Source organism: Oncorhynchus clarkii, chromosome 30 (genome assembly GCF_045791955.1).
Source record: "Oncorhynchus clarkii lewisi isolate Uvic-CL-2024 chromosome 30, UVic_Ocla_1.0, whole genome shotgun sequence".
NCBI lineage: Eukaryota > Metazoa > Chordata > Actinopteri > Salmoniformes > Salmonidae > Oncorhynchus > Oncorhynchus clarkii.
Window position 1 is genome coordinate 14053632 of NC_092176.1, and position 20411 is coordinate 14074042.

Below are 20411 nucleotides of genomic sequence, written 5' to 3' on the forward strand. Positions count from 1 at the left end.
CCTGATGTGTTGTGCATTGAAGTCCACAAACGAAGGGAAAAGGTAAGAGGTAGAGAGCACATAGAATTATTATTATTTACCCATTTTTCTCCCCAATTTCGTGGTAATTTCGTGGTTGTTACAGTCTTGTCCCAACTCCCTTACGGACACGGGAGAGGCGAAGGTCGAGAGCTGTGCGTCCTCCGAAACACAACCCACACTGCTTCTTGACACAATGCCCGCTTAACCTGGAAGCCAGCCACACCAATGTGTCGGAGGAAACACCGTACACCTGGCGACCGTGTCAGCGTGCATTGTGCCCAGCCCGCCACAGGAGACGCTAGTGCGCGACGGGACAAGAACATCCCTGCCGGCCAAACCCTCCCCTAACCCGGACAACGCTGGGCCAATTGTGTGCCGCCCCATGGGTCTCCCAGTCACGGCCGGCTACGACAGAGCCAGGATCTCAGGATCTCTAGTGGCACAGCTAGCTCTGCGATGCAGTGCCTTAGACCACTGCGCCACTCGGGAGGCCTCACAGAGCACATGGATACGAGAAGGAATACAACGTGGCTGCTCTGAATGTGAGCTGTGTTTATGTGTGATCAGGGGTGTATTCATTCCACCAATTCTTTTGAAAAAACTTTTCTTAAAATGAAGCGAAACTGGGATTAACATACCTGAATGTGTCCAATAGAAACTCTTGTTTGCAACTGTTGGACTAATGATTACACCCTAGATCAGCTAGATGCAGGTAAGAGTGTGCAAGGCTGTATTGAATGTGTCACTGTCTGTCCATGTGTCACTGTCTGTCACCCCAACATTTTCTCTGGACCTGTGTCACCTATGTTGCGATTTTTCATTCATAGGCTAGGTTGTAACAGCCTTATGATGGGTATAGGCAAAATTTGAGTGTCATTTAGTAGCCTAAACCTATAGAGGTTACATTGAACTGGGTGAATGGAATATGAATGACAGTCGTCCTAAAAATAATTGTCCCCCATCTTAAAGGGCACTGACCGCCACTGATATTGTTATGATTTATTCAGCTACTAATGAATTCCATTTTCATGCCATATGGAGATGCCATGATGCGTGATTCCTTTCTATGAAAATACATTTCCTTTTTTAGATTTATTCGAATATGCCATATCCTTCCACAACAGGGTTATATAGAGAGCATAATGTGCTCCATGGCTGACAGACACAAAGTCAGCTTCCTCTCATATATGAACACCTGGCTAATAGACCCTGACTATCTCCAACCTATGGCCCCTCCCAGGTGGAGGACAGCAGCCCTCTGACCATGCTGGAGGAGGTGACCACGGTTGAGAGCCGGCAGGATGTGGCCATGACCCTGGTCAAGATCTACCTGGGCCAGGGCCTGGTGGTGCCCTTTCTGGACTACCTCAGCACCCGTGAGGTCAACCATACTTGTAAGAGACACGGGCTGGCTTGGGTATTTAAAGGAAAGTCATATTTGTGAGCTTTAAAAAAAAACATGGTTATATGACCACTGAATCTCTTGGATGTAGGGAAACAAATCCCTGTGAAGCTGTGAACAACCAGGGAGTGTGTAGCTAAAGGTAGTGTACAGTGTGGGAAGGAGCTTTGAGTGTACAGTACAAGTCAAAAGTTTGCACGCTCATTCAAGGGTTTTTCTTTATTTGTACTATTTTCTACATCGTAGAATAACAGTGTAGACATCAAAACTATGAAATAACATATATGGAATCATGTAGTAACCCATTTTTTTAAAATTTACAAATCAAAATATATTTTATATTTGAGATTCTTCAAAGTAACCACCCTTTGCCTTGATGATAGCTTTACACACTTTTGGCATGCTCTCAAACATCTTCACATGGTATGCTTTTCCAACAGCCTTGAAGGAGTTCCCACATATGCTGAGCACATGTTGGCTGCTTTTCCTTCACTCTGCGGTCCAACTCATCCCAAACCATCTCAATTGGTTTGAGGTCAGGTGATTGTGGAGGCCAGGTCATCTGATGCAGCACTCCATCACTCTCCTTCTTGGTCAAATTGCCCTTACACAGCCTGGAGGTGTGTTGTGTCATTGTCCTGTTGAAAACAAATTATAGTTCCATTAAGCGCAAACCAGATGGGATGCTGTGGTAGCCATTGGTTAAGTGTGCCTTGAATTCTAAATAAATCACAGACAATATCACCAACAAAACATCCCCACACCATCACATCTCTTCCTCTATGCTTCATGGTGGGAACCACGCATGCGGAGATCATCCGTTCACCTACTCTGCATCTCACAAAGACACGGCAGTTGGAACCAAAAATCTAAAATTTGGACTCATCAATCAAAGGACAGATTTCCACCGGTCTAATGTCCATTGCTCGAGTTTCTTGGCCCAAGTAAGTCTCTTCTTATTATTGGTGTCCTTTAGTAGTGGTTTCTATGCAGCAATTCGACCATGAAGGCCTGATTCACGCAGTCTCCTCTGAACAGTTGATGTTGAGATGTGTCTGTTACTTGAACTCTGTAAAGCATTTATTTGGGCTGCAATCTGAGGTGCAGGTAACTTTAATGAACTTGTCCTCTGCAGCAGAGGTAACTCTGGGTCTTCCTTTCCTGTGGTGTTCCTCATGAGATCCAGTTTCATCATAGCGCTTGATGGTTTTTGCAACTGCACTTGAAGAAACTTTTACCAGATTAATGTTAAAGTAATGGACTGTTGTTTCTCTTTCCTTATTTGAGCTGTTCTTGATGTAATATGGACTTGTTCTTTTACCAAATAGGGCTATCTTCTGTATACCACCCCTAACTTGTCACAACACAACTGATTGGCTCAAATGCATTAAGAAGGAAAAAAATGCCACAAATGTACTTTTAACAAGGCACACCTGTTAATTGAAATGCATTCCAGGTGACTACCTCATGAAGCTGGTTGAGAGAATTCCAAGTGTGCAACGCTGTCATCAAGGCAAAGGGTGGCTACTTCGAAGAATCTCAAATATAAAATATATTTTGATTTGTTTAACACCTTTTGTGGTTACTACATGTTTCCATATGTGTTATTTCATAATTTTGATGTCTTCACTATTATTCTACAATTTAGAAAATAGTAAAAAAATAAAGAAAAACCCTTGAATGAGTAGGTGTGTCAACTTTTGACTGGTACTGTATGTGTGCTAGGCAGATTGAATAAGAGCCCAGCTGCTCACCTGCTCTTGTTCCTGCGTATCCCACAGAGGCTCTAAGCGTTGTTGGTATTTAACACTGATTTGACGCTCTTTCTCTAATCGTAGCAGCAGCCATGGTCGGGCTGTGTGGGCGGGCGGTGCACGCCTGCCAGCACTATATTTATCAGACCTCCGACAATTATCCACCCTTAAGTCGTTTCACAAGTTCTGCGTGTTCATTAATTATATTTCTGTCTCCACCCGCGTCCCCAGGCTAAGTCATAAGGAGTTTTGTTGTGCTCTGCGTGTTTTCTTCTCTTTCTGTTCGTGTGCCTTGCGATTACAAACAAAATGCCTAAGTTTCCATAGCAACTCCACACGATCTGAAAGGGAGATCAAAATAGATGTTGGGGAGCAGCAAGACATTAAATCAGGGCACAAAGACAAATGAGAAAAAAACTACCTTAGAAGTTGTGTGGTGGACCCAAACTTCTAACTATCCTTTATTTCGTGAAAGTACAGGCAGCTCCTCCCTATCCCCTCTCACAAATGACCTTTAGGTATACAACTAAAACACTTTGCCTGGTAACAGGTCATATCACCATGACTACTTCAATGTTCCTCCCTCCAAGGATAAAGGTAACTGTGTAGCAAAGAGGGCCAAAGACAGTCATGTTTGAATACTGAAATTAGAGTAGCGCTAGTATTTGGGTGACCCTCGTAGACCAAGATCAATATCTGATTCATGACTCCTCTTAGCCCCATATACAGTGGTTTAGAAATATGATGTTCCTGAAGTGTATAGCCTGTCCTATGTTATAAAGATATGTTACATTTTTGTTATTTACATTCCTCTTCCTTTTCATTTATCCTTCTGACAGCGGATCCAAACACCTTGTTCCGGTCCAACTCTCTAGCTTCTAAAGCCATGGAGCAGTTCATGAAGGTGAGTGGAACTCCAGTATATTCTCATCATGTTTTCTAGGCATGCTCAATCCAACATGTTAGCTGGATTCAGTCTTGGCAGTCACACTATGCTCACACCTGTCCCACAGTATATACATGCCAAAGACTTAAATCTAAGAACCACTGTTATTCTGAATAACTGGTGTTAGCCGGATAAATATAAAATAGCATTGAATGTATGCTTTGTAAATGTGAGGTATTGTGAACTGGCAGGCGGTGGGGATGCTGTACCTTCATGAGGTCCTGAAGCCCATCATTAACCGCATCTTTGAGGAGAAGAAGTACATTGAGCTGGACCCGTGTAAAATTGACCTGAACAGAACCAGGTAAAGAGGAAATACTGGTGTAGAAATACAGATGTAAAAAATGGTTTATGAGATGTAATAGTTTCCTGGATAACAGCACACAACATCTTCACAGTTGACTAGAGACAACAACATCAAGATATGAAAAAGGAATGTAAAAATGGGGGAAGGTTGTTGCCTGGCAACCAGAGAGAACCCCCTAAGATAGGCCCAGTCGGTATTAGATAGAACATCGCAACCCTGCCCGCCTGTGGTGAAAAAAAAACCTGTGGTTACCTAGGTTACCCCATTGGCTCACAGCAAAACCTTGATCTTCTCCAAACGCAATTTTCTTGTTGCCTGATTTTAGTCAATTACAAAACAACATTTAAGAAAAGTACAACATGTGTAAAGATGACTTTTCAACATTGCCTGCTCCCTAGCGTTCTCACTACTTAGAAAAATGTAATATTGTAGGGCTTCCCTCATCCCCCTTTTCATGACGATGCTAACAGCTGCTTAAGTGAGTGAGTGCTAGCTAGCAAATGGAACATTAAGCTAGCCAAGACCAACAACACAAACAAACGAACTATACAGCTCCAAGTAGTAAGTCAAGTTACAAATGGATTGTACTAAACAAGTTAAATGTCTTACCTGTGATGAAATGTTTTACGTTTAGCCTTCTTGGACACTGCATCCCCACATTTCCCACTCTCCCACACTGAACAGCCTGAAGCCATAGGGCTGAAGCCAGAGGGTTCCTCTCGCAGGCTCTATTTCCCTACGTGGGAATATTACGAATCGTAGGTTAGGATTTTTGACCTGGCTGCGTGTACATTGAACGACACAGCAGCTTTTCAGCATGTTTTGTTATTTCTGTATAACCATAATCGATGACGAAGTTGCCTCTTTTACAATGGGGGTCAATAGGAAAGAATGTTGGTTTCCCCAATTTGTGGGCATGGTCGAGGGGAATTCCTTATTATTATGTGAATACCGCCTGGGACTATGCCTATCTCTAATACCCACCCATCTCCAGTATCTATCATCGCTACAGCCAAGACCAGACCTGATATTTACACAGACTGATCCTAAATATCCTCAGACTTAACCTGCTATGTACTGTAACACTATGCTATCTGTCCACATATGTGCTCATGTCTCTACAGACATCACAACACTGAGGTATCTATTGATTCATGGAATGTCTTGATGTTGCATTGATTTGCCCTGTGCACAGACTTCCTAATTAGTGACAATGCTTTTTGTACAAAGCAAAGATCACAGTAACGATCCGACAGACCCTTGCGTTTCAGAGCATCATTGATTTGGCAGTATACATTTCGTTTCAATGTAACACTGACCCTCTCTTTCTCTCTGGAGGCGTATCTCATTTAAAGGTGCGGCGTCTGAGGCTGAGGTGAGGGAGAGCAGTGTGGAGATGCTGCAGGGCTATCTGTCCAGCGTCGTAGAGTCCATCGTGGGGTCAGTTGCCCAGTGCCCTCCCGTGATGAGGGTGGCCTTTAAACAGCTGCACAAGAGGGTGGAGGAGCAGTTCCCTGAGCCAGAGAACGAGGTCAGTCTCACCAATAGGTCAATGGTCAAATGCACCTACAAAGGTCACCGAGATGAAGGTGTGTTTTCAGTGCTGGATAGAGAATAGACACTGGGGCAGTGTCAGTGTTTTTCTTTATTCATATCTCTTGTACTCCTTCCCTACTCACCTTCTCCCCACAGGATGTGAAGTATCTGGCCATTAGTGGATTCTTCTTTCTGCGTTTCTTTGCCCCTGCTATCCTCACACCCAAGCTATTTCACTTGAGGGACCAGCATGCAGATACACGCACCAGCAGGACACTGTTACTGCTTGCCAAGGTACTGTGCCCTTGCACGCACACACACTAACACACATGCATGCACACACATTCCTAAACAGTGCCACACAGTAAAACCAGCCTGATCACTAGAAATAGACTTCGATTTCTGACATCTGAGAACATCGATATACACAGAAAAAGAAAAACGATTGGTCAGCGCTGGGCGCGAACTTGTGATGCTCAGACCACTGCGCCACTGCAATTCACAATGCTCTAGCAAGCCATGACAATGGTTGATAATGCTTGACGGTTACAGCAAGTCGTTTTGCTTTTAAGCCATCCCCAAACCATTCCCATGACCTTAACCCCTCAGCATTAATGCCTTAACTGTCAACAATTGAATTGATTCTGTTTTAATCCTGTAACCACGCTGAATTAACCCTGTACCCATGCAGAATTAATCCGTAAAAAATAGAAGTTCATCCATAATACGTTGAATTTCGAAGGAAAACTATGAGACCGTGTTGGTAAAACAGTTGTAGAGGATAGAGTTGCTGTCCGTGATGCTGAAGTCCTGTTGCTATGCGTCCTCTACAGAACATTTTCTATTTTTACCTCTGTGTGCGGCCAGGCTGTGGTTCAAAGCAGAGCTTCTGAGAGGGGTGGAGAGGGGCTTTCTCTGCTCCCTTAGTCAGGTGTGTGTGTGTGTGTGTGTGTGTGTGTGTGTGTGTGTGTGTGTGTGTGTGTGTGTGTGTGTGTGTGTGTGTGTGTGTGTGTGTGTGTGTGTGTGTGTGTGTGTGTGTGTGAGAGATACTCTGTTACTTAAAGCACAAGCAGCACCGGATCATACTGTGCTTTTCATTTAATGCCAGGTTTGATAATGATACTCCTTGTCCATTTGATTGATGGTTTTAGTTACATGAGATAGTGATGGGTGAACATGGCTGTTTCTCTGTGTGCTCCAGGCAGTGCAGAGTGTGGGGAATCTGGGTTTGCAGCTGGGCCACGGCAAGGAGCTGTGGATGGAGCCCCTGCATCCCATAATCCTTTGCAGCGTGGCCTCTGTTAAAGACTTCCTGGACAAGCTCATCGACATAGACCAAGATAGTGGTAAGAAGCACCAGCAAGACACTGTTTATTCAGTAATGCATAGGGTCAGGAGTTTTTTGTCACTACGTCACCTGACTAGTGGAACTCTGGACTCTAGTAGTAATGCATCAGTAGCCTGATGGAGAGCAAGCAGGTTACCGTAGAGATAAGGTAGAGCCACTGGAGGGGAACATCAGAACTTGGCTGGGCTCCTGTCCTGGCAGGCTAACCCACCAGGTGCTGGTGTGGCAAGGCCGTTTATTACTGATATCAATCGTAAGAATAGACCCACTGGTGAAATATTAATGGGCAGCTGGGAGCTGATACTGGGGTAACAAGGGAGCGGGTGTGCTGGGCGTTGGACTGTGCAGCCCTCGCCACCCCTACACACCACACAGATTAGATAGCATGCCCCTTTTATTCCGTGGTTACGTGTCAACGACTCTGTTGTTGTGATCCGTCTTGTCCCTCTGAAATATCACGTTCCAATCTCCATGTCATCTCAGCCACTGGGCTCTCCCTCAAAGGCCACTTTGACATTTAATGCACACACTGGACAACGGCTCATAATAATGGCCAGAACGGAGTAAATGGAATGGCATCAAATACCTGGAAACCATGTGTTTGATGTAATTGATACCATTCCGCTCCAGTCATTACCACGAGCCTGTCCTCCCCAATTAAGGTGCCACCAACCTCCTGTGGTGCTGTACTGTATTTCAACAATATGTATAACAATACTGCTGCAGCTCCACCTTGTGTCCACATTGATAACAGTATCATTTTTGTTTGCGTGCTCTCCCGTATCAGCTGTCTTATTTCACTCTCTTCCTTTCTCCCATCCTACCTCATCGTCCTTCTACTTATTGTCACTGTTTTTCCTACTCCCTCTCTCTACCCCACCATCCTCTATCTCTCTGCAGTGTCTGAGGTGCCCCAGAGGGCTGTGTTCCTGCCCTCAGTGACAGTGAAGGAGGGCTATCTCCAGAAGCACAAGGCCGAGGGCCCCCAGCTCCTGTCCCGCTTTGCCTTCAAGAAGCGATACTTCTGGCTGAGCAGTGAGACCCTGTCGTACGCCAAGACTCTGGACCTCTGGCAGGTCTGATCCCAACATACACTCTGTACAGAAACCTATCCATGACCAGCTTTGATAACAGCTCTGATGGTAATTCCTCCACTCTGTTACGTCAGAGAAAGCCGGACAAGAAAACTTTAAGGATCAAAGTCCTCTGAAAGTGACTCATTCATTATAACAAGGTAACAATGTTTCCTCTGGTGATGAATTGGCTCCTGTACCCTTCAAAGGGTGTTTGATCGTCATTCTGCCTCATAAATTTTTTTTTTTTAATCCTCCCTCTGCCTTATTTATTTGTGTTTGGCTCTGTATGGGAACACCGTTAGTGTGGAGGCCATTGTCATGTGATGCCCAGCCTTTTGATAATGAACTTCTCTCATTTGCTTAGCCAGCACAGGACAAGAGTGGGGATGAGAGAGAGAAAGAAAAAGAGAGAGAGGAGGGGGTAGGAGGAAGAAGGGGGACAAAAAGAGAGAGGGGGGGGGGGGGGGGGGGCGGGGAGAAACAGAGATCGATAGAGAGAGTGAGAGAGATGTGGGGAAGAGAGTCAGGCCAGTAAAAGGCTGTTCTCTTTGAGCGGGCTCCTTCCTTTGTGTGGCTCGAATAAAGGCTAGGTTAATTGAAGGCTGTAGATATTCATAACAACATTGCAAATCAGACTGTGGACAATACCCCCTCTCCGCCTCGCCCCTCCCACCGTGCTCTAGCCTGAGTGAGGCAGGCTCCCCATGGAAGCAGCTGATTTACACATTAAAGCAGCCGTTCTGCCGGGTTTCTTCCGTCCTGCTCTCTCTCACTTTCTCCCCCTTTTTCCTCCTCTCCACCACTCTTTTCTCTTCTCAGTCCTCTTTCTTTGCATATCTTGAATTGCATAATAATAAAATGTAGGGGAAGGATAAAAGCGGATACATACTGTACAGACACTTGAAGCCGGGCCTTTACTCTCCCGAGGAGAAGCTGATACACATCAAATGAATCATTTAGCTATTTGCCTGTATTCATAAGATTACCTACAGAGTAATGCAGGAGTGCCACATGGACCTGTGTTTGGTTGCTCATACTGTGTTATGTGCGTATCCTGCAGGTGCGTTCCTCCATCCCCATCCAGTGTGTGTGTGTCGTGGAGAGAGTGGATGAGAATGCCTTCCAACAGCAGCATGTGATGCAGGTCGTCGCCCAGGACAACGATGGACAGATCCACACCATCTATATCCAGTGCAAGGTACTGACAGACCCCCAGTCACTGACCACACTATTGCAATTGACCCTGGACTGGGTTGACTCACTGTGATGTTTGAGTGCAGCCTCCCCACTACAAAATGGTGGGCGTTATCAGAGACAGTATAAAAGGTAGAGTCTGTCTGTCTGCAGAATGTGAATGAGTTGAACCAGTGGCTGTCAGCCATCAGGAAGGCCAGTATCTACAACGAGCGCATGCTGCCCTCCTTCCACCCGGGGGCGTACCGCAGTGGGAAGTGGACATGCTGCCTACAGGCCAACCGCGCTAGTAATTATAACATTGACCATAATGGAAGCTTTGTTCAAGTGCCACACACTTAACATGTTAGTGCTTTTTTTAACTCTTCATAATGATATTTTTACCTGCCGTTTATGTGCACTGCTCTTACACCAGCCCATAGCTGTTTGCTCCCTTAGATTAAGTAACTCACAGACAAAAAGGAATGTGAATACACTGTATGGCCCCTCTCTTTTGTTCAGCTTTAGGTTGCAGTCGCACTCACTCTGCAGTGACTCTGGGTGACTGGAGTGACCCACTGGATCCAGACGCAGAGACTCAGACCATCTACAAACAGCTTCTTCAGGGAAGAGACAAACTCAGGTCAGTGGCATTCACTTTGATATTAGGACATTTAGAAGCTTTGATAAACCTCCTGAAACAGACAGTGTGCAGGATAATTTCCTTGTCACAAGGGGTCTACATTGCAACACTAGGACTACTCTCTACTCATATTCATTAGAAATAGCCTGTAACCCAGGAACACATAAATGTGGATTGATATGCTCAGCCTCTCTCACACTTGGTCACTACCATGGCAGGGAAAAACCATGGTACTGGTGCAAATACTATGGTATTTTCCTGCCACGGTAGTGACCAAATAACATAATAGTACCATGGTATTTTTTTCATTGTACTACCCTTGCAGGAAAATACCATGGTATTTGCATCAGTACCATGGTATTTTCCTGCCAAAGTTGTTTCCAAAAAAACATGATAGTACCATGGTATTGAAATGTAAAGTACCGTGGTAGTACAATGACAAAAATAACATGGTTTTGTACTAGCAGCATGTAGTGAAACATGAAATCATGGTAGTTGTTTACAATGTATTATCATGATCGTCTGTGTCCCACCATTTTTCGAGGAAAGTGACATTGACTTCTTGCTCTGCAATGGCAAAGTGTACCCTCTTAAATCCCTTTAGCTCATAGTGAAAAACCACAACACACATTTTTTAAAATTTTATTTAACCTTTATTTAACTAGGCAAGTTAGTTAAGAACAAATTCTTATTTACAATGACGGCCTACTCCGGTCGAACCCGGGCAACGCTGGGCCAAATGTGCGCCGCCCTATGGGACTCCCAATCGCGGCCGGATGTGATACAGCCTGGATGATACAGACACATGGTCTAGTAGAGTAGTGTACCCTCTTAAAACTTGGGACCTGGATAGGGTATCGTGAGGAGAATAGAGTCTGACACCTTGAAGATAAGGTTTAAAATAATTAGCTAGTTTATCTGGCGCTCTTCAATACAGTTTTCAGTTGTCTCTCTCTCATTCAACTGACTCATTCAACTACTCTAAATACAATTGTAAATAGCCAACATACTAAAAAACTATGTAAAAAACATACTAAAAAACTACAAAAGGTATAGATTATCATCTTACTTCATAAATACATTTGCATCATGTCATTCTCAACATACCACTAACAACAGCAAGTTACTGTTCGTTAGAGTCCTCTGTCGCCCTGACCACGACAGGCTAGCTTGACTGGCGCTAATGTTAGCCGATGTCAGCTTCTATGCTAAAGGACTTTTATAGATTAATTAAACTCCAGTTAACTTGGTCTTTCATATCCTGTGCTTTATGACTCGCTCACCGTGAAGATAAATCATTTATCTGGTGCTTCTCTCTTTAGTGTTCAATTGTCTCTCTCATGAAACTGACTCGCTGGCTATGGGACAGCAGATAGTGTAGCGGTTAAGAGCGTTGGGCCAGTAACCGAAAGGTTGCTGGTTTGAATCTCAAAGCAGACTAGGTGAAAAATTGGTCGATGTGCCCTTGAGCAAGGTATTGCTCCTGTAAGTCGCTCTGGATAAGAGCGTCTGCAAAAATGTCAAATGTAAGCAGGCTAGAGCCAATGTAGAGTGAGAGCGTGTTTATTAATTAATGCATTGTACCATGTTAACTCACAATTAATAAAGATGGTGCCATAGGATTTTTGGAACCATTTATCATAATTGTGCATTACCATGGTTAATGTATAATACAGGTTAAAACCATGGTTTTTCTATGATCCACGTCTATACCATGGTATAAGGGAAAGTACCATAGTAGTACCATGGTATCAATGAAAGTAAGGCCAGCCTCTCTCACAACTCTCAGCCTCTCTCACAAACTCTGTTACACACTATCTAAACATTGATAAACATGTTGATCAGTGCGTTAATGCGAGTGTGCCATGCTGTGCACTGTGCTGTGTGGTTACAGGAAGCAGTATTTGGAGGCTGAGACGACCCCAGAGGAAGAGAAGAGACTGAACTCTGGGCTGCTGACTGGTGAGACTCTGTCAAAACAGTGCCTTTTTAATATGCAGTTGAAGTAGTTGTAACACCTTAGCCCTCAGAGGTTGGTTCACTAGACCCTTGTACTATAATTTAATACTATAATTTAAAGCATTCTCCTGCTTTACATCTAACTCTCCCCCAGATGGAGCAGACAGTAGTGGACAGCTCCTGAAGCACAAGCAGGCTGCAGCGGCTCGGCTGCTGGGGGTGGTTCTGGATCTGGAGCAGGCCCATGCCACCTTCCAGCAGAGGGAAAGAGAGGAGGGAGGCAGCCTCATCCTGGCCCCCTAGATGGGGCCTTCCCAGCAGCATGAGCCCGGGCCTGAGGGGGAGAGCAGCTTCCTGCATCAGTCACAACTGTGTAGGAAAGCTAAGTGATCGCAGAAGGAAGGCAGTGTCTCCCTTCTTCCTGTCATATTGTCTGTTACATGTGATATCAAGAGGAACTTTCTTCTCATCCAGATGACTTCTTCAAAAGACAGAATGTAGAGGATGCCAAGCCCACTCTGCTACGTTCTTTTCCATGGACGTTTGACATCATACACAGGTTTTCAGCTGTGGCAGAGGGGCAATCTAGTGACATAACTGATTGCTACAGGCCTTGCATGCAGATTGACTGCCACATATTAACTTCTGCTACTCTCACAAAGCTTGGGCTCTTGTCGATTGAGCAGGACACAAACTGTTATGTGGATCAGAGCTGAAGGAGGGGTTGGACATAGTGTGTCATTCGGTGGTACTGCGTTATTGCATGGCTATAATGTAATGCATGCCCTGCATCCAGCGTTTGTGAAATGTGAAGAAAATGCTTTTATATTCAATATTGTCATACCTTGAAGGAGGACGATTATGCAATCTACTCTAGTTTTAGCTGAATTTACCTGAATGTATGCTATTTTGATATTGCTTTAATGGATGTTTTTTACTCTCTAATTGTATATATTTCAACACGCGCCATAATTGCCTGAACAGTCACGTGTTTGCTATTAGGATATTGTTTTCACTGTTGCCATGGACACCTGAGATGAATATTTAGTGAAGCTTGTGTTTGGTACTGTTGCTCTGTGCATGTATGTGGAGTAACTCAAACACAAAGCTGTGCCTTTGATATAATACATATTTGACATATACAGTATAGGGTTCACAGTTGATTAGTTAATTGGTTAACGTGTCTTTGTAGCAGTACTACTGACAATCTTATCCAGTCAATCCAGTGATGTGTGTTTGCACTTCTTTTCAGGTGTTGTATTTTAAGACAGCTGATTTTGAGTGAAGTGTCATACAGTAACTGCAGTGGTGGAAAGTACTTAAGTAACAATACTTTAAAGTACTACTTAATTTGTTTTTTTGAGGTATCTGTACTTTACTTTACAATTTATATTTTTGTCTACTTTTACTTTCACTTCACTACATTTCTTAAGAAAATAATGTACTTTATACTCCATACATTTTCTTTGACACCCAAAAGTACTCGTTACATTTTGAATGCTTAGCAGGACAGGAAAATAGTCAAATTCACGCACTTATCAGCCGAACATCCCTGGTCATCCCTAGTGCCTCTGATCTGGCGGACTCACTAAACTCACATGCTTGGTTTATAAATGATGTCTGAGTGTTGAGAGTGTGCCCCTGGCTTTCTGAACAATTTTAAAAAACAATCAAATGGAGCCATCTGGTTTGCTTAATATAAGGAATTAGAAATTATTTATACATTTACTTTTGATACTTAAGTATATTTTAAACCAAATACTTTTAGACTTTTATTCAAGTAGAATTTTACTGGGTGACTTTTACTTGAGTCATTTTCTATTAAGGTGTCTTTACCTTTTGTCAAGTATGACATTTGGGTACTTTTTCCACCACTGAGTAGCTGTCATGCGTTTAATGAAAATTGGACATATTATGTAGATAATTTCTGTTCTACTTCAGTTGGGCTCTCTGTGGAGAGCTTATGATGTTGACTCTTAACAGTATGACCATATCCTGTCATAGCCATTTCAGCATTGATGTACACTACAAGACATTTCATATGCTGTACCTTATATTTTGTATACATTTATGTTTTTCCTCCACAGTTTTGACCAAATTCAGGTTGCTTGTTTCGAGCTAAGCTCAGAGAGATGAGGAGTCAGACTCCAAGTGTGTGAGTTGAGTTGCGTGGAATGGTGTGTGCCATTTGAAATGCTTTTCTGTGGAGATGTTTCAGATGTCAAACTGTGTGTTGTCTTTATTTTGGTAATAGTTTATTTAATTAGTCACAAGGAATAATATTTTATTTCGATCAGACTTGTCGATCAAGAGAGAAAAAGCCAAACTTATTAGAATTTTACAATTTCACTTATACAAATGATCTTGAACTGTTATCCAGATAGATGTTTGACCTATTATTGTAATCTGTTTTGTAAATTGTATTCTCTACATTCCAAATTGTATTTACTATGGCTTGCCATCTTTGGAAGCTTATTTTAGACCACTGTTGTATTTTACAGAAATTCACCAAGCATGCCCTCAATTTCAAATCTGGACAAATATTGAATGTTGCTCATTGACTTGGTATTTGCTGAAAGAGAGCTGCAATTTTGAAAATGAGCTTCAATTTGAGTGCTTACACAAAGTTACTGCATGTACAAAGTGGGTGGTTACAGATGAGTGGTAACATCAGCTATATTACTGTGAACTGTATTGGAAATATTCAGTAAAATGGAATGTTACCACTTCTACTGTTTAGTTTGAATCTGTGTTTTATGCACACAATGGACAACCTTTTCAACTTATCAGTCAAGTGTTTTTTGTAACAGGTGTTGGAGGGTCTGGGGGACACCTCCAGCTCTTTCAGTAGGTCCCAATTCCCACTAGGGTTAACTGCAGCCCCTGATTGTGTGGTCACAAAGGATCCGTCCTGTGTTACTTATCAAGATAAGGGAGGGTTACTTCAGTGTATTTACTGAATCCCAATTCAGGTCATATCACAAAACCCACCACAGTGATACTTTTCCCAGCTGATTCTTACTCTAAGCTCTGTGAACACAGACATCAAATCTCCCAGGATTTAGAACAGGTAAATCATGCGAAATATGAGTCATTGAAAGTGGCCCGAGAAGTACAAAGTCAGTTTCCCTTCATATTAGATTAATATTTAAGAATATGAGTAAAATGTGTTCGCAGCACATCCCCTTCCTAACCTTATTAAAATGCTAATGAGAGGCACCTGCTATGGGGCAGCAGAGGCTCCCTCGTTAACACCCTCATTACATTAGTGACGGAGGTGAGTGATGAGATGAGGGGAGCTCGGCTGGGACAGGCGAGTCTGGGATGTCAGCCCCGGGCCACGACAGACGCTCTAAGCTGCGGTGTCACGGCTATGCTTGTGAGAGGGGCGATGAGCCCCATGACAGACACCACAGGCTGTCCGCAGGACTAGCAGGGAGACCTCCCATGACAACCCCACAAGCTGTTCCTCCAGACCTGGAAGGGAGGGGGGAGGATTGGGGTATTTGCTTTAGTATGCGTCACAGTGCCTGCAGACCCAGCCTCCATTTCTTTCACACAGCACCAACATTCAGCAGCCAGTGACAGAAAATGGCCATAATGCAACATTTACTGCCGGTAAAAATTGTTACCCCCACACTCCACAGCTCGAGCGAAGCTCGTTAATATCTGCATAACGAGGCGCAGGGCAGCCAGGAGGAGAGGGGAACGAAAAAGCCAGAGGAAGAGGAGGACGTGGTGGCAACGAAAGACAGTAAAGAACAAGAGAAGGTCAAACAAACTACCCTGTTGAGGGCACATTTATTTTTCACATGAAACACACAAACATGCAACAAAATCATCACAATCCAATAAAGACGGATAGATTAAGAAGCCCTTAAATGTTTTGTCTCTAATCTTGCCTTTATTTCTATTTCATTTGATTATACATTTCAAATCTCAATTTCTCTTTGTGTGTTGTGTTTTCTTTTTTAAATCGCAATATGTAGTATGTTGCTTCTGATGAGAAATGAAATTTGAATGTTGAACCATAGCCACATGGCTCTCTGACATTTTGTCAGTAAAAAATGGGCACTTAAAATGCAGACGATTACCTCATACATATGGTTGGTTACCTTTTGTGTGCAACCTGAAGAGAGAGCAGAGCAGCAAAGCGCTCGCTCATTCTCATCTCTCTCCATCAAAGCCTCTTTACAGGTAAAAACAGACAAGCAGTGGAGTACGGAGCGGTCCACCGTGCCACTCCACAGGACACAGCTGGATGACATCTCTAATGACTCAACTGTCACAAAATATTTTCTTTGTCAGCAGACTTGCTTAGGTCTTGAGTAACATGCACTTCTATGGTCTATTTTTTTTTGTCTCAACCCCCAAACGTCTACCGTTTCAATCTTTTTGGAACTTAAACCAAAAATGTTCACACACACATGCAATACGCTCACACACGCAGACCCTCTATCTCACACCTACACAGATTCCCACCAAATTGTTGCAGGCCAATCTGTGTAGACATAAGCACAGTATGCTGTGGAGGTTATCAATATGATTGTGAGATAAACTCCTAATGAGAAAGTATCCCTGTTAATGTGTCCTTAAAGTCAGCTTCACTCCATTTCCCACACCTAATCAATATATGCTATGGAAAATCGTATGGAATGTATATTAATTACTAATAGTAATATAACAACGTTACACAGTATGAATGCTCAATTGAAGATATTCAATCTTTTAAAAAATACATCAAAAATATGTGTTCTCCTATCTGGAGCATTTGAGCAATAACCTTGGATAGCAAATGGACACACCATACAAAATGTTGAACATCCATTCTCCTGTACCCAAAACCTCCTGATACCTTCTGCTACACATGACATGAGGTACAAATTGCTCGCATATATAATTGCATAAACTCTATTCCTCTGTCCAAAACCAGACAATAAAATGTATGCTCACATTAAAATTCCCCAGTGTACAGACTCCACTGAAAGCATACTGACCTTATGTACACACCTGAAAAGCGGAGGAGGCCTAGACCATGAAATTACAGTTACATACTTAAGCATTTGGAGACTGGAAATGTAAGTCTAGAAATATTAACTGATACAGTACATCAGTTAAAGTACAATGACATGGAAAATATGGTTGGCCAAGCAAAAACATTTCATCTGTACAACTTAATGAGTCTCACTTTAAATGGGAAATTCCCTGATAAGACTGGAAGCATTTCTTTCCTGTTTTTCCCTATTTAAGAGAGCGACAAAAAGACATCAAAACTTGCACAAGGATAAAGAAGAAATGAACAGGCAAAATGACTTGTTTTTCACTCACCAGTTTGGGGTACTGACAGTATCGTCCTCTTGGTTCTATTAGGTTATATACATGGTAAATTACACAATTAGAATTCTCATTCTATGGTCAATGACCCATCTGGGGGATAGGGTCGACTACATGCTGCTAAACTCCCCCCGACCAATAATAAAGAGGAACTGCTGTACTTACTGAATCCCTCAGCGATTCCAATACAGAATCTACATTGACGACAGCAGCAAATTCTAAGACTACTGCTAATATAAGATGCTCATAACATGGCAGACATATTTCAACAGTCCCTGACATACTGGCAGATCACATATGCCAGATTTGACATACAGGGCTTTGGGAAAGTATTCAGACCCCTTGACTTTTCCCACATTCTGTTACGTTACAGCCTTATTCTAAATTGGATCAAAGAAAGAAAAATCCTCAGCACCACATAATGACAAAGTGAAAACAGGTTTTTAGACATTTCTGAAAATATATATATATTTTTAAATACCTTATTTACATAAGTATTCAGAACCTTTGCTATGAGACTTGAAATTGAGATCTGGTGCATCCTGTTTCCATTGATCATCCTTGAGATGTTTCTACAACTTGATTGGAGTCCACCTGTGGTAAATTCAATTGATTGGACATGATTTAGAAAGGCACACACCCGTCTATATAAGGTCCCACAGTTGTTAGTGCATGTCAGAGCAAAAACCAAGCCATGAGGTCGAAGTAATTGTCCGTAGAGCTCCAAGACAGGATTGTGTCGAGGCACAGATCTGGGGAAGGGTACCAAAACATTTCTGCAGCATTGAAGGTCCCCAAGAACACAGTGGCCACCTTCCAACAGGACAACAACCCTAAGCACACAGCCAAGACAACACAGGAGTGGCTTCGGGACAAATCTTTGAATGTCCTTGAGTGGCCCAGCCAACGCCCGGACTTGAACCTGATCAAACATCTCTGGAGGGACCTGAAAATAGCAGCAACCCCCCCCCCCCCCCAATACAGTTGTCCCAAGCTTGTAGCGTCATACCCAAAAAGACTTGATGCTGTAATCGCTGCCAAAGGTGGTTCAACAAAGTACTGAGTAAAGGGTCTGAATACTTATGTAAATGTGATATTTCCTTTTTATTTATTTTTAATGACTTAGCAAAAACTGTTTTTGCTTTGTCATTATGGGGTATTGTGTTAAGAGAAAGGAAGGAAATGTTTGTTTTCATCAATGTTGGAATAAGGCTGTAACGTAACAAAGTGGAAAAAGTCAAGGGGTCCGAATACTTCCTGAAGGCAGTGTATTCATTTTAATATGTGCCTGTGTGTATAGTGATGTGGACGGGTAAATGTGAGTGTATATTTTCATAAATAGAAGAGTATAAAAATAAATTAAACTTACACCATATGACTCAAATTGAGCATACATGTACATTTAAAGGTAGATCACATCTGCAAATGTATAGATATATATATATATATACGTATATTTTTGAAGCAATACAAGACAAGTTTATAAACATAAACATAAAAAACAGCTGAATTTGAATACATTTCAAGACATCTTCCTAAAATGAAAGGCTCAATTAAAGAAAAGTGCTGCCTCAAAGTGCTACGGAAGACTATGATTCAGTCCAAGATATTCAAAAGCATTTCAAGGATCAAAACCCGTGACGTGGGTGGGACACCATAAAACCTCAACATGAATCTCTTCTAGATTATACCAACATCCCCACTCATTCAAATTGGTCAGATCCAACTGGAGGAGAGAATTATTCAGCTTAAAAGTTCACTTTTCTTTTTGGAAAATAACTCAAATCTTCAAGAACTCTTTAGCTTATGAGCAAATAATCTGTGGGAAGGGAGAGAGGAGGGAGCAAAGGGAGTGGAAATTCCCAATGCAACATCAGCTTCACATACTGTACTTTATAGAACAACATTCTGAGTGATCCTACTGTAAAATGAGCTCCTCTAGCTGCTGAGGGAAGGGGAAACGCAGCTGCTGCCCGTACATCAGTATCAGACCTAAGAGCCTTCAGAGGAATCAGACAGTATGGGGTAGGTGTTGTCTGCAGCAGAGGCTTATCATGCAACCAGCCCAACAGGAGGAACACCAGAGGCTCGTACATCACAGTGTGTGTGTGTGTGTGTGTGTGTGTGTGTGTGTGTGTGTGTGTGTGTGTGTGTGTGTGTGTGTGTGTGTGTGTGTGTGTGTGTGTGTGTGTGTGTGTGTGTGTGTGTGTGTGTGTGTGTGTGTGTGTGTGTGTGTGTGTGTGTGTGTGGGGGGGGGGGGGGGCGCTCTGCCTACTCTACTCTATGATGGATCAGAGGAGAGAGTCATTCTTTGAAGAGTACATCGCTCTCTGCGAAGCATGTTCTGCTCCTCTGTTCAAGGACTGAGGCGTTCCAGATTGCGCCATGGAAATGTATAAGTCATTTCCGATTTAGTTTACCATGAATGCAGTCTCTGCTGAAGCGGGAACATTGTCTTTAAATTTCAATCACGCTGTAATGCTGAACTACCGCAATACGGATTAAATAAAGCCCTTAGAAAGCCAGAGAGTGTATTAACACCACAGCACACACACACACACTAACACACATTCAAACACACGCAAGTAGGCAAGCACATGTGATGCGAGCGTGATAGATCATTCCAACGCCTCCTCTAAAACAGGCTTATTCACAGAGGTCAACGTCACCAGTGTTTCAACAAAACGAATGATGTTAACCTTGGAGTGGAGCGAGACTTGCTCGACTGCCTCAGATCTTAACTTACAGAAGCATACATTTTTTGAACAATCATCTAACTGATCGGTAAGATGCTTGTGTATGGATCTACATCAGGTTAACTTCCAAAGGCCTCCCCAGGTTGGCACCCCTGTTAGAATATACATCTACTGTGAGACAGCTGAATCTTCAGATCAACTGACTGTCTCTCTGTC

General features: G+C 42.9%; 1 protein-coding gene across 1 annotated transcript in view; it reads left to right on the forward strand.

Moving 5' to 3' along the window:
* Positions 1 to 14899, forward strand: part of LOC139389917 (rasGAP-activating-like protein 1) — a 66913-nt gene extending 52014 nt beyond the window's left edge. The window contains exons 10-21 of the mRNA XM_071136951.1: positions 1262 to 1415; positions 4017 to 4081; positions 4315 to 4427; positions 5769 to 5961; positions 6123 to 6260; positions 7168 to 7312; positions 8215 to 8390; positions 9451 to 9588; positions 9738 to 9873; positions 10086 to 10206; positions 12101 to 12168; positions 12320 to 14899. Of these exons, the coding sequence (XP_070993052.1) occupies positions 1262 to 1415; positions 4017 to 4081; positions 4315 to 4427; positions 5769 to 5961; positions 6123 to 6260; positions 7168 to 7312; positions 8215 to 8390; positions 9451 to 9588; positions 9738 to 9873; positions 10086 to 10206; positions 12101 to 12168; positions 12320 to 12468 (1596 nt within the window). The 3' untranslated portion in view covers positions 12469 to 14899. The remainder of the gene's footprint in view (positions 1 to 1261; positions 1416 to 4016; positions 4082 to 4314; positions 4428 to 5768; positions 5962 to 6122; positions 6261 to 7167; positions 7313 to 8214; positions 8391 to 9450; positions 9589 to 9737; positions 9874 to 10085; positions 10207 to 12100; positions 12169 to 12319) is intronic.
* Positions 14900 to 20411: the final 5512 nt, after the last annotated feature.